The sequence below is a fragment of the Podarcis erhardii genome (assembly GCF_964252035.2).
Source record: "Podarcis erhardii genome assembly, chromosome: 2".
Lineage (NCBI taxonomy): Eukaryota > Metazoa > Chordata > Lepidosauria > Squamata > Lacertidae > Podarcis > Podarcis erhardii.
This window is the reverse complement of record NC_138498.1, coordinates 32645853-32658372: the sequence shown is the minus strand read 5'-3', so window position 1 is coordinate 32658372 and position 12520 is coordinate 32645853. Positions and strand designations below refer to the sequence as shown.

The 12520-nt window shown below is 42.9% G+C and overlaps 1 protein-coding gene across 2 annotated transcripts; it reads left to right on the top strand.

Moving 5' to 3' along the window:
* Positions 1-12205, top strand: RFNG (RFNG O-fucosylpeptide 3-beta-N-acetylglucosaminyltransferase). 2 transcript variants are annotated; one of them, XM_081851146.1, is made up of 9 exons: positions 1-117; positions 3764-4908; positions 5902-5950; positions 6345-6447; positions 7021-7174; positions 8080-8165; positions 8256-8421; positions 9302-9387; positions 9583-12205. In XM_081851146.1, the coding sequence occupies exons 2-9, from the start codon at positions 4408-4410 to the stop codon at positions 9647-9649; spliced, it is 1212 nt and encodes a 403-aa protein (XP_081707272.1). In that variant the 5' UTR covers positions 1-117; positions 3764-4407; the 3' UTR covers positions 9650-12205. The 2 variants fall into 2 exon arrangements, with proteins under 2 accessions (XP_081707272.1, XP_081707273.1); XM_081851147.1 differs by having other exon boundaries at positions 57-180.
* The last annotated feature ends 315 nt before the right edge of the window (positions 12206-12520 follow it).

The window sequence follows — 12520 nt, the reverse complement described above, 5'->3', positions numbered from 1 at the left end:
GCCCTTAAAGGGGCCGCGGAGCCTTCGCTGCCCGCTGCCAACGCGCAACCCCCCGCCCCCGCCGCGCCCCTCCCGATCTGCTCGGCGGATGGCGCCGGATCCTGAGCTGAGCGACAGGTGAGTTAAGACGCGCAGCGAGACGGCGCCCGCGTCCCTCCGCCTTGGAGACGCTGCGCGTAGGTAGGAGGCGAGAGGAGGAGAAGGGTCAGGGTGGCGGCGGCGGCGGGAGAAGGGTGGGGGGGATGTCAAGGTGTGTGTGTGTGTGTCCTTGTTGCCATGGTGACCAACCGGGGTGCGGAAGAGCCGTTGTTTCTATGGCAACCGGCTTGAGAGGCCTAAAGTGCTGCGAAGGGCACTTATGGGGCCTCTGGGACATTATCCCTCTAAAAGTCCCGTCTTCCCCGGGCGCAGTCAGCTCTTTTTGCTGAAAAGCTATCCCAGTTAAAGAAGCGAGGCCTGTACTAATCCTTTGGGAATGGCTAGTTCATGCCTGTTTTAAGTGTGTCCATCGCCAGGCAGAGCCTTTAAACCAGAGGCTTCAACCCTAAAACGCAGTGGATCCCAAACTCTGTCCCACTTCAAAAACTGCTGATGTTCTTGGTTGCCCCCAAGAGATTATAATGCACGGTGGTCCATGGTGTATGATTTTTAATTGTATTTCATTTCTTCTTTTTATTTCTTACGTTGCATGCATTTTTTTTACCACTTGAATTCTAAACATTCTGCAAATCAATGCGAATATTTAATGCAGGCATGCTGTGGGCCAAGTGAATGAAGCTCAGGGAGCACTGGCCCCTTGTTTGGGAACCCCTGGGAGAAAGTATTGTAAGATCCCAGTAAGGAGAACCTCCTGAGGAAACATGCATAGGGTTGTACTGTGAACCAGCCTAAGATGTTTTTCTGCTTGTCAGGAGAAAACTTCAATACCGCTCAGGGGCACTTTGTCAGGCTTAGCATTTCATTCTTTGGAACTGCAGTATATTAACTGACTACACATACGCCCCTCTTTGTGGAAGCTCAGAACAACTTACTGTATTTCAGGCAGGTTTCCACCAGGCATCCACACAGGACTGGTCTTTGAAACAGATACGTCTGATTCTTTTCAATGTTAGGTTTGTTCAAGCTCACAGAAATCAATGAGTTTAGGATGGTGCACCTAATATTGTGTAGGTTTGGGCTATAACCTTGTTTCAAAGACATGTGATGTTTGGGAATGAGACCGTTTGTGTGTGTGTTTCCTTCCAAATCTTTTCCTGAAAGAATACCATCTGATTCAGTTTGAGTCATACTTACAGTGCAATATGAACCCATGTCTGCTCAGAAGTAAATGGGGCTTACTCCCAGGTAAATGGGATTAGGATTGTAGCTTTAGAGCTGTACCACTGAAATCAAGTCCTATTGATTTAGAGCTGTACCACTGAAATCAAGTCCTATTGCACTTCCGGGTTGGCGCCATAGCCGAATGGCGGATTCCCTCCGAGCTCCGGAGGGAATCTGCTCGACAGGGGTCGGGTCCTGCTGCGCCGGTGACGCGGGGACCCTCAAAAACCACGGGCGCGGAAGCCCGTGGACCTGGTGACTCGGCGGGCACCGTTTGCGCCCTCCCCGACCCGCAAAGGAGCCTTTTTAAAGGCTGCGGAGCGGAGGACGGGGAGCGGCGTGGTGCTATGAGTCTTCTGCTTCCCCTGCCGAGCGAAGCCGCATGCCATTCGACGGAGAGCGCTAACTTCTTCTTTGGAAAAATTTGGACTAAATCTAAAAACAACAACCCATGAGTAACTTGGAAATTGGATTTAAAAATTTCTTGGATTTGGTACGAGTGGGGGAGGTGCAAAAAGGAAGTCCGTCTCCCCCCTATTGTATACAATTTAAAGCAAGGATTTTGACTACTAAGGTCGAGAGAAGAGTCTTTTCTTTATCTGATAAAAGTTATTAATTCCACGGATTGACAGTATAAGTAATTGTGCTGGAGGAGAAGAGCTATTTTCTGAGTTAAAGTGCCACCCATCCCGGGACCGGGAGCGATCTGCGAGAGGAGACTGCGGAGGAGACATAGAAGATTTTGACAGCTGTCAAACTAGCTGTCAAAGTCGGAAAAAATAGAGAACTTTGTTTCCGATGTCTTTGCTGGTTACATTTGATACAATATAGTTAATTGTTGAAAATAAAGAAGAATTGAAACAAACTAACTTGGCTTTTGGGTTGGAAGTGAAAGGAATACTGAATAACCAGAATCCCTCTAGTGGGGGTTCAGGGACATTACAAAAATGGAAATAGGTCAAAAAATACTAGCTGACCTGGATGAGGTTAGGTTTCTCGTGAGAAAGTTGTGTAAGTTACAAGAACAAGGTCATGTTTTGTCTACAAGTGCCACAACTTTGAAGCCAACAGTAAAGGAATCTACTGAGCTGGAAAAGGACTTGATGTACAAAATCCAGGCAGCTGAACAAGAAAAGAAATTTGAGCAGGAGGAGCAGGAAGGAGGGGCTGCAATGTTGCAGAAGGCAAAGGAGAGCCGGAGGCCTGTCAAGATGGACATAAAAGAAAATAAGAACTGGATGACAAAAACTGGGTTTGAATTGGAAAATGAGGAATGGAAGGATCTCCTTTTGTGGAGATCTGAAGACCTATGGTTTACAAATCTGATCAAGGTGGAAGATGGAACCTTTTGGCTATTTGGACTTAGAAGGATTGAGAATCAAGATTTGAGCTCAACTTTTAAATATGGAGATCCGGCTGGAAGGAACATGGACATTATAGGGATAGTGCCCCTCCGAGACTTGGTGTTTAATATAAAAGACTTTCAAAGAAACCGGCAGAGAGGGACTGAGAGAGATTTAAGGGCCTCAGACGTGAGGCTGCCGGGCTGATAACAGATGGACTAATGGACAATGGCTTGGGGATCGAAACCGGGGAAGGGAGGGTGGGGTCTGGAAATCCAAAAGGTGTACTAAAATATTCTGATTTATTCTATCTCTTTTTCTTTCTATGTTGTCACTAGTATTGAAATGGGGAATTCGTGGAAGGAGAACTGGGCCGATCTTAGAAAAAGTTTTTAAGTATAATGATTGATGTATATATGCTAAAAGTTGATATATAAAGTGAATTTAATATAACAACAAACTAAGGTTAAAAATTTAGGGAGAAGAACTTGTTGAACAAATTTTTGGACAGGGAATACAAGAAGGGGAGGCGAGGGGAAGTTGTGGAAAAAAGGAATTGAAAATATGGATTGTAAATGTTGAATTTTTTTTTTCTTTTCGTTTTATGTACTATTTGAAATTCTAATAAATATTATTTTTTTAAAAAAAATGAAATCAAGTCCTATTGATTTCAGTGCATCTATTCCAAAAGTACTAAATCTGTATCCAACCCTATGTTTTTTCATCTCATTTCCCAGCAAGGGAGGTGATAATTATATGAAAAAATCAATTAAGAAGCTTTTATTCACGACCATTTCCCTTCTGTCAGTGTATTAAATACACTACAGATTATACTGAATAATTGGTTTCTGGAACATGCACAGCTGCAATATTTAAATAGATTTAAATTGAGAGGCCATGTGGCAGATACTTGCAGTGCAATAGCAAGTTTAAATAACCGTGCTTTAGTTGCACTTCTGTCTCTTGCAACTTGGTTCACAGAGGTTGTTAAGAATGTATGTGTAGTTTTTTAAAGAATTCCTGGTTCTCATGTTCACGTACAGAAAACTCTAAAATGTGTTTGTTTTTACGATATTATAACAATGTCCTTTTTTTAACAGAAAAACATCATCTTATTGAAAGTGTGCCTATCACCTGAAGAAAGGTGCAGATGGGACACTGATAATGCACGTTAATAAGAAGTGGCTGTACCTTAGTGATAGAGCACAGGCCTGGCATGAAGAAACTCTGAGATTCCGTCTCCAACCAAAGGACCAGATAGCAAGTGACAGGAAAGACCCCTACCTAAGACTCTGGAGAGCTGCTGCCATTAAAAATAATACTGTATCAGATAGGCCATCTGACTTTAAAGCAACTCCATGTGTTCATAAAGAGTAAAGCTGTGTATGCACAGACCTGTCTTGATTTTTGCTTCATGGTGTCTTTAAACATTCAGCCTCAATACTTGTCAATAGACAATTTTAAAGTTGATTAAATGAACTTACATATACAAATAATACAGTGGCTTAGAGGCTTCCCTCTCCCTGTGGAACAGGTGCCAACTCTGTGTTTTACTGTTAGGATGACAAGTCCAGAGGTTAGAACCTGAAATATAAGTAGGTGTCTATGGTATTTGAGTGCCATAAAAATTATACTCTGTTGCTGGGAAATTACTAGGCCTTGACAAATGTATCAGTTTCTGTTTTTCTCACCTTAAAATAATGTCACAAGTTTACAATATGACAAAGGCCCTTGGGGCTGAAGAATGAGCTTTTCCTGCATTAAGCTCAGTAAGATCTGTTTCCTGCTCTCAGTTATCTTTTGTGCAGTTCTCCTCTTGCTAATCCCCAAATTCCAGGCCATTTGGAAACCTAGAAGTTATCCACAGCCACAGCCACCACTTCCTTTTAATGGTTCCAGCAACAGTGACATCACTTTGCAGCTGGTGGAGTCCAGTTCAATTGATCATTTGGATGATGAGGCGAACAATATAGTGTCCTTGGTGAAAGAAGAACTGTTAGAAGAATGGAGTCACTATATCATAACCACTGGGAGATCTGGTCTGAAGGCTAACAGAAAGATGAATGAGAGCCCAATTAATCGATTGGACAATTTGATGAAAGACCATGAGGAACCTGCTTTAGCCTCTGCTAAGGAAAAGCTGGAGTTGAAGGATATCTTTATTGCTGTGAAAACAACAAGGAAGTACCATAGAACAAGGCTGAACTTGCTGTTCCAAACATGGATTTCTCAGGCTAAGGGGCAGGTAAGAACACTTTCCTCACCAAGCTAAAATACTAACTTGTTTAACACTGAAATCTCATACTCTCTCATCAGGTATAATTCATAGAACTTATTCAGAGACAGCATGAGGAGGGTCATGGGGCCATGCAACCTAATCTTACCCACATCAGTAACATATCAGGCTACCATGCCATCTGGATATTCAGCATGCATGAGAAGAGACTGTGTGGGTAAACTGACATAAATGTGTGTAGAGATCTTCTATGTTAGGTGGGTGATCTGAATGGAACAGAGCCTTCCTTGCATGGAGGATCTCTTATGTTCACATATAGGTTAAAGGTAAAGGGACCCCTGACCATTAGGTCCAGTCGTGACAGACTCTCGGGTTGCGGTGCTCATCTCGCTTTATTGGCCGAGGGAGCCGGCGTACAGCTTTCGGGTCATGTGGTCAGCATGACTAAGCCGCTTCTGGCGAACCAGAGCAGTGCACGGAAACGCCGTTTACCTTCCCACTGGAGCGGTACCTATTTATCTACTTGCACTTTGACGTGCTTTCGAACTGCTAGGTGGGCAGGAGCAGGGACTGAGCAACGGGAGCTCACCCTGTCGCGGGGATTCAAACTGCTGACCTTCTGATCGGCAAGTCCTAAGCTCTGTGGTTTAACCCACAGCGCCACCCGTGTCCCACCCTCACATATAGGTTATATGCAAGATATTCATGGGGAATGTGAAATCCTTGATCCTTGTTTTGGTGGAAATTTTCCTGGGTTGAGCAAAAACCTGCTTGTACAATGTTAGATGACATATTTGGTTCTCTCTCCACCAAATTAGGTAGCCAAATGCTGATTAAACTTCCACCTAGGAAAGAGACACTGATCCTTTCCTGATTTTTAGCTTGCTGGAAACCAGTAGAATGTCTTTTTGCTCAATGTTCAGACTAAAACTTAACATTAGTGTTACTTCAAAATCTTCAGGATATAAAGTCTTTCTTTGTTGTTTTCCATGTTTCCCACAGACATTTATATTCACAGACTGGGATGATCAGGAGCTACGTCTCAGGGCAGGTAAGCTGCTTCCCAAATTTCTGAAAGTTGTAACAGGTTTATATTTATAGGTGACACATGTTAAATAAATTTGCTATCTTCCTAGGAGAGGGACAGTAGCTCAGTGATAGAGCATGTTTTGTGTGCAGTACACCCCAGGTTCCATCCTTTGCATCTCCAGTTTTAAAAAAGGGGATATAAAGTAGCAGGAAATATAAAAGACCACTACCTGAGTAAACAACATTTGCTTCTGCACTACTGCAAGGTATGAATTCTGCTTTGCTTGTATCAGATGTCTATGTAATCCACACTGAATATTACCCAGAGCATTTCTTCATATGCAAGCCCTACTGTATTTGTTATCTCTCTTACAAATCATGCATCTTCCCCTGTTTTAATCATTTTTCTTTTATAGGGGACCATGTAATCAATACCAACTGCTCAGCTGTTCACACTCGCCAAGCTCTCTGCTGCAAGATGTCCGTGGAATATGATAAATTCCTAGAGTCTGGGCGAAAGTAAGTGAGAGTCACTATTTCCATTAGTGCCTATTTTTTAATTCTCCTTTCTGGCATCAGTGAGTTAGCATGAGCTACCTCCAGCACAACTGATGAGCATAAAAGAAACCAAATTTGTCTGAAAGGATGAGTAGCAAATCAAGATACAGTGGTACCTCGAGTTAAGAACTTAATTCGTTCTGGTGGTCCGTTCTTAACCTGAAACTGTTCTTAACCTGAAGCACCACTTTAGCTAATGGCGCCTCCCAGTGCCGCCGCGCCGCTGCTGCGTGATTTCTGTTCTCATCCTGAAGCAAAGTTCTTAACCCGAGGTACTATTTCTGGGTTAGCGGAGTCTGTAACCTGAAGTGTCTGTAAGACAAGGTACCACTGTACTGACTTCTGATCTAACACTTCTTCAGTTGAGAAGAGCTTCTCTACTTTTGCCTTCTCAAATTGTGGCCTCATTTGCCTTTTCATGGTTGTGATTCTGTGAGGTAGACACTTTCACCAAAGAAACCTGGTAGAAAGAGCCATCTTGTGATGCCTTGTGACCTCCTCTGTGTCTCTCCATGTCTTGTTTTTTTCCTGCAGGTGGTTTTGTCATGTGGATGATGATAACTATGTGAACCTGCACAATCTCCTGCATCTCCTGTCTGCTTTTTCACACAGCCAAGATATATATGTGGGGAGACCAAGTCTAGACCATCCAATTGAAGCAGCAGACCATGTTCGGAATGACGGATCAGTGAGCATGTTCTATAATTGAGTCTCTGTTATCTCAAACTGAACAAATCAGATTCTTGCACTCGCTATGTATTCCTCACTTAAATATCCTGGAAGTCCTCCCACTTCTTTGCTATTTACAGCCAGGTTTCCCCATCCCATTGCAGAATGCAACTTGGGAACACTTTCCCAACACATATGGTGCTCAGGAGGTTTTCTGCAGCTGCTTGCACTCAGAGTTAGACCCTTTCTTAGGTCTCATTATCTTATCCTATACTAAACTGAGATGGCAGTAGAGGGACGTGGTGTGTCATCTGTAATTCAGCTGATATTCTCTCAATTTGCTCACATCCCCCTGTAGTCTAAATATGATATCTTTATAAATTACACTCGGAGGGTTGCCAGCTTCAGATGCAAGCGACATAATTTCCACCCCTCTCTTCATATACTTCTCAGTGGTCAGCACAGCTACCTAAGGAAGTATTTGTGAAGTAATAATTATATGGCTTCTGCTGTTTCCTAAGTCATCGCTACTCTGGGATGGAAAATCATCTTACAGAGGTGCCTTAGGAAAGTAGGCACCTTCCTCTGCTTGCAGATTCTGTCCTTCAGATCCATGCTTCATCCTTGTTGTGCTGTCGCATTGTGCTGCTCTTCAGGATAGCTCAGTTGGTAAAGCAAGAGACCTTTAATCTCAGAGTTGTGGGTTCGAGCTCCAAACTGGGTAAAATATTCCTGCCTTGCAGCTGGTTGGTCTAGATGACCCATGTGATCCCTTCCAGCTGTACAATTCTACAATTCTATGATCTGTTGAGAGTCTTTGGATATGGAGATCAAACAACGTAAACATTCCTGATGCATGGATAGGATCTGACTTACCCAGGTGACCATAAAGCTGACAGAAATATTATTTGTTTATCTTGGTAGACCACTGCAAAGTTCTGGTTTGCCACAGGTGGTGCAGGGTTCTGCATCAGCAGAGGTCTTGCCCTCAAGATGAGCCCCTGGGCTAGGTATGTGCTACTTGGACAATTCTCTCTTTTTTTCTGCTGCCGTACTAGAATCTAGAAGATTTCATTCTCTGATTTATTGTTTTTTGACAGCCTAGGAAGCTTCATCAGCACTGCAGAGAGAATTCGACTCCCCGATGACTGCACCATTGGTTACATTATTGAGGGGCTGTTGGAGGTGAAACTCTTGCGCAGCCCCTTGTTCCACTCTCATCTGGAAAACTTGCAGCAGCTGCGTGGCGAAGCTGTGCTGAAACAGGTATGGACAAATCTTCCTTAATGCATGCAGATATCTCTTCCGCTTGCCTGTCCATCAAAATAGATACATGTATGTGGATTTGTGGCTGAAGCTATTCTAAGAGTTTGGTGTGTGTAACAATTTATAAAAGTACTGTAATACATATGCCTTTTCCAAAGGCTTGCCACAACCATGGAAAAACCAAGAAGGGGGAAATTATGGAAAACAAATATATCTCTACACATATTTAAACAACATACACTAATATGGCTATTATTATTATTATTATTATTATTGGTGAGGAAAGCCTTGAGGGCGTGAAAGTGGTGCAATGAATAAAAGCAGGGAACGCCACTGAACTTCAGAGCAGGCTTCGAAAAGGCATTTAAAAGTGGTAGCTACACCGCTGCTAACAGAATGGAGAAATGGAATGAATGAACAAGCAGGATGTAAAGATATCTAGTGCCAGGAGAGGGGTTGTGAAAGTATAATAGAATTGGTGGCTTGAGAAGCCCTAAATTCAGGTCTTGGGTGGTTTGATGGTTTTGCTACATAATCTTTCTGAACTGTGACAAGTCCTAGCAGGTGAAAGTAAGAGGCAGAAACACTAATGACCTGCTTCATCCTGGTCTTCTTCATTCTGGGGGAATGTCCTTTTGACACATCTAGTCTGGGCCTAAGCTATGTTTGCATTATCCTGAGTAGCAGATAGGGATCACTCACCAGCAACTTATTTGTTCACCATTTATTTTTACATGATTTCTGCTATTTGTCTTGGAAATATCACAAGGCTACTATCCCTCCCTTGCCACTTCTGCATTTGCCACCTCCTTATTCTTGTATTGTTTGCCATGCTCTGGCAAGTGCTGTTTCTAAGCACGTGTTTCCCCCCCACTGTCAGGTTACCTTGAGTTATGGTGGTCCTGAGAACAGGCGCAATGTTGTAAGCGTGGGTGAAGTGTTCAACATACAGCAAGATCCAACTCGGTGCGTATGTAACCATTTTTCAAATGAAATCAATTTGACTAACAAATCCAAGCACAAGAATAATAAATGGCATTTCTTTGCCAGCAAAATATACTGACAAGTTATGGCCAATGTCCCTGCACTGGTGGCTTTGTATATTTCAGGCCAGATTGTGTTAACTCCTCTGACAGTTTCTAATTTTCTTTCTATTTGCAGATTCAAATCTGTCCACTGTCTCCTCTACCCTGACACTGGATGGTGCCCCAGTCTAACAGTGAACTGATATCTGCCCTAACATTCAGCAAGGACTCTTGCTGGTCCTTTTTTTTTAATGTGCAGCCAAAGCTGTCTTTGGGGAGAAAACGGAAGACAAGGTCAAAGCAAGTGTCGAGATGCCCTGACCACTATTGTAAATGGTCTTTGGACATATCTTTAGTCTTGAAGCACATCATAAGCTATATCTGCAATGCTCTTCTCACTCCTTTTCCAATCACATATATGTCATGTTAGCCAAACCTGTTTCCTATTGCATTGCATTTGTACAACCTCAGGAATGTTACAGTCTGGCACTGTAGCAATATAGTTGAGGGCTAATCTTCTTTCTACTAGAATGCTTGGAGTAAAGCACAAAGCTTTGTTTTAAGACTTCACATAGGAAAACAAGAGGGTTTTTTAAATGGAAAAATAGTGTAATCAAGAAGTTGTAGCCTGTTGTTTATTCTGCCTCAGCATCTGTATCCTTGTGGAACCACACTAGAAATGCTAGTGACTGCTTGCCTACTAATGATTATAAAGTAGACCAGTATTTACAGAGTGCATATTCTCAGAAATACCCTGAGAGGTGATACGATAGCCATTTTCAAATATCTGAAGGGCTGTCACATGGAATAAGCTTCCCCCCCCCTTTTTTCCTACTCCAGAGTGTAGTACCTGAACCAATGGATTCAAATTCCAGAAAGGAAATTCCAGTTAAACATTGGGAAGAACTTTTCTGATAGGGAGAACTGTTATGACAGTGCAACAGACAACCTCAGAAAGTGGTGGACTATCCTTAATTGGAGGTTTTAAAGAGGTTGGGTGGCCTTTGTCAGGGATTTTTTTAGCTGTGATTCCTGCATTGTAGGGGGTTGAATTAGATGCCCATCGGGTCCCCTCCAACACTATAATTCTTTGATTCTATCCTGCTCCTGTGTTCCATGCTATAGCAGAGCCACTTGCCTTTATGGCCATTTGAAAGCTATCTTATACATGTACTGTATTTCACGTTTGCCTGGCTGAAAAACATATACATACACAAGTCCCCCACTGTTACCTCCAAGTCCCACACCTATTTGTCTTGAGCATTCTGTGCCCTCACCACTAACTAATATAATTGAAACCCCCATTTATCTTGGCTGGACCACTATACGTTTATTGCTTTTTGTATTGTAGCTTGTCTCCTCTTCTTGATGCATTCCACAATCAATATGCTGGATATATGAGGAAAGAACATTTGTTAACTCATGATGTATGTGATACTATTTAAGGACTTTTTCGATGATGGACTGGATTAGCTCTATAAAGGATGTTTTATAATCCTGGAACTGTGAATGTTTAATAGTCTCTGCAATCAGTCTTCAGCTACCATAGAATAAACTACAAACTTATACAGCGGTACCTCAGGTTACATATGCTTCAGGTTACATACGCTTCAGGTTACAGACTCCGCTAACCCAGAAATAATGCTTCAGGTTAAGAACTTTGCTTCGAGATGAGAACAGAAATCGTGCTCCGGCCGCACAGCGGCAGCCGGAGGCCCCATTAGCTAAAGTGGTGCTTCAGGTTAAGAACAGTTTCAGGTTAAGTACGGACCGCCTGAATGAATTAAGTACTTAACCTGAGGTACCACTGTACCATACTGGCATGGTATAACCCTGCTTGTAAATACTGTAGCAGCATTTGCCAAAAAGTTAAAAGGGGGTTGCATTTTGGGAAAAGGTGAAGGAATCCTGTGTGTGCAGCCCTGAGATGAAATAAGTAATAACTGAAATGTTGACAAACTATCAGTTTATCAGGCCTCTCAAAGAATCTATCCCACCTTTGCAACCATAAGAAAATGAAGGTACCACACATCCATTTAAGGAACTCATACTACTTTAATAGTCATGAAGACCGTTTGTTAAGGGCCTCTTAACGACTCTCAGCATCCTTAACAAAAAACAGCAACAATTTATTTCTTATACCCTGCCCATCTGACTGGATTGACTCTGCCATTCTGGAATGGGCTTATAATTGCCTCAGATCTGCCTTTCCTCATTGTTCATACTGCTTGTATCACAATAGAAATAAATATGCAACTCTCTCAAAAAAATGGGCAATGGGGCGATACTCAACTAAATTGTGTTTGGCATGGACCACCCACAGTACAATTAATAGGACTGTGCACTGGATTTGTCCTGAGACCTGAATCTCTAGCGCAAACTGAACTATTCAAAGGAATCTGGGCCTCATTTGAGTTCAATTGAGACAGCCCCAGATCTCTGTAGGTTGGATTAAGTGTCCCAGTGTCATCCAGGACTGTTGGGATGGGGGTGGGGCATCAGGCAGGAAGGAGAGGCAGTCTTGAGGAAGAAGGAGAAACCGCAAAAAGGAGGAACCTACTGGGTGGCTCAATCTTCATGGTGGAACAAGGTGCTCTCCTGCCAGGCCTGTCCTGCTTCCTGCTTCCTGAAGCAGATCCTGTGTGGAGCTGGTCACTGCTCTTTTGCAAACAGCTTCCCTGCAAACAAGCTTCCTTTGTGTGCAGGGAAGCTGCTTAAGCAGCACCGCCAACTTCAAAGCCACCTGCTCAGGGTTGTTTTTTTTTTTTTAAAAAAAAAAAACTTAATAACCCAATCCTACCTCCTGAATTGCTTTGGGGGTGGAACTAGGGCAAGGTGCGTGGCCCCTGAGGTTCCACAGAGACAGTCAATTCAATCCAGGGGTCACAGGGTTGATTATTCAGAGACCTAATTATTAACATTGGATCTCACCCTATAGAAATAATGCAAATTATTTTTATGCACATTTGCATACTTATTTCTGAATTTGGTTTCCTTGACACCTAATTTCGCATTCTAGGCTATAGAGCAGGTGTTCTGTAGTGCTCTATGGATGCTGGACTCCAGCTCCCATC

Excerpts from the sequence above, each read along its gene's own strand:
- RFNG (XM_081851146.1), top strand. The coding sequence starts at position 4,408 with ATGAGCTTTTCCTGCATTAAGCTCAGTAAGATCTGTTTCCTGCTCTCA. Across the intron at positions 7,175-8,079 it reads ATGTTCGGAATGACGGATCA|ACCACTGCAAAGTTCTGGTT; the intron begins GTGAGCATGTTC and ends TTATCTTGGTAG. Across the intron at positions 8,422-9,301 it reads GCGAAGCTGTGCTGAAACAG|GTTACCTTGAGTTATGGTGG; the intron begins GTATGGACAAAT and ends CCCCACTGTCAG.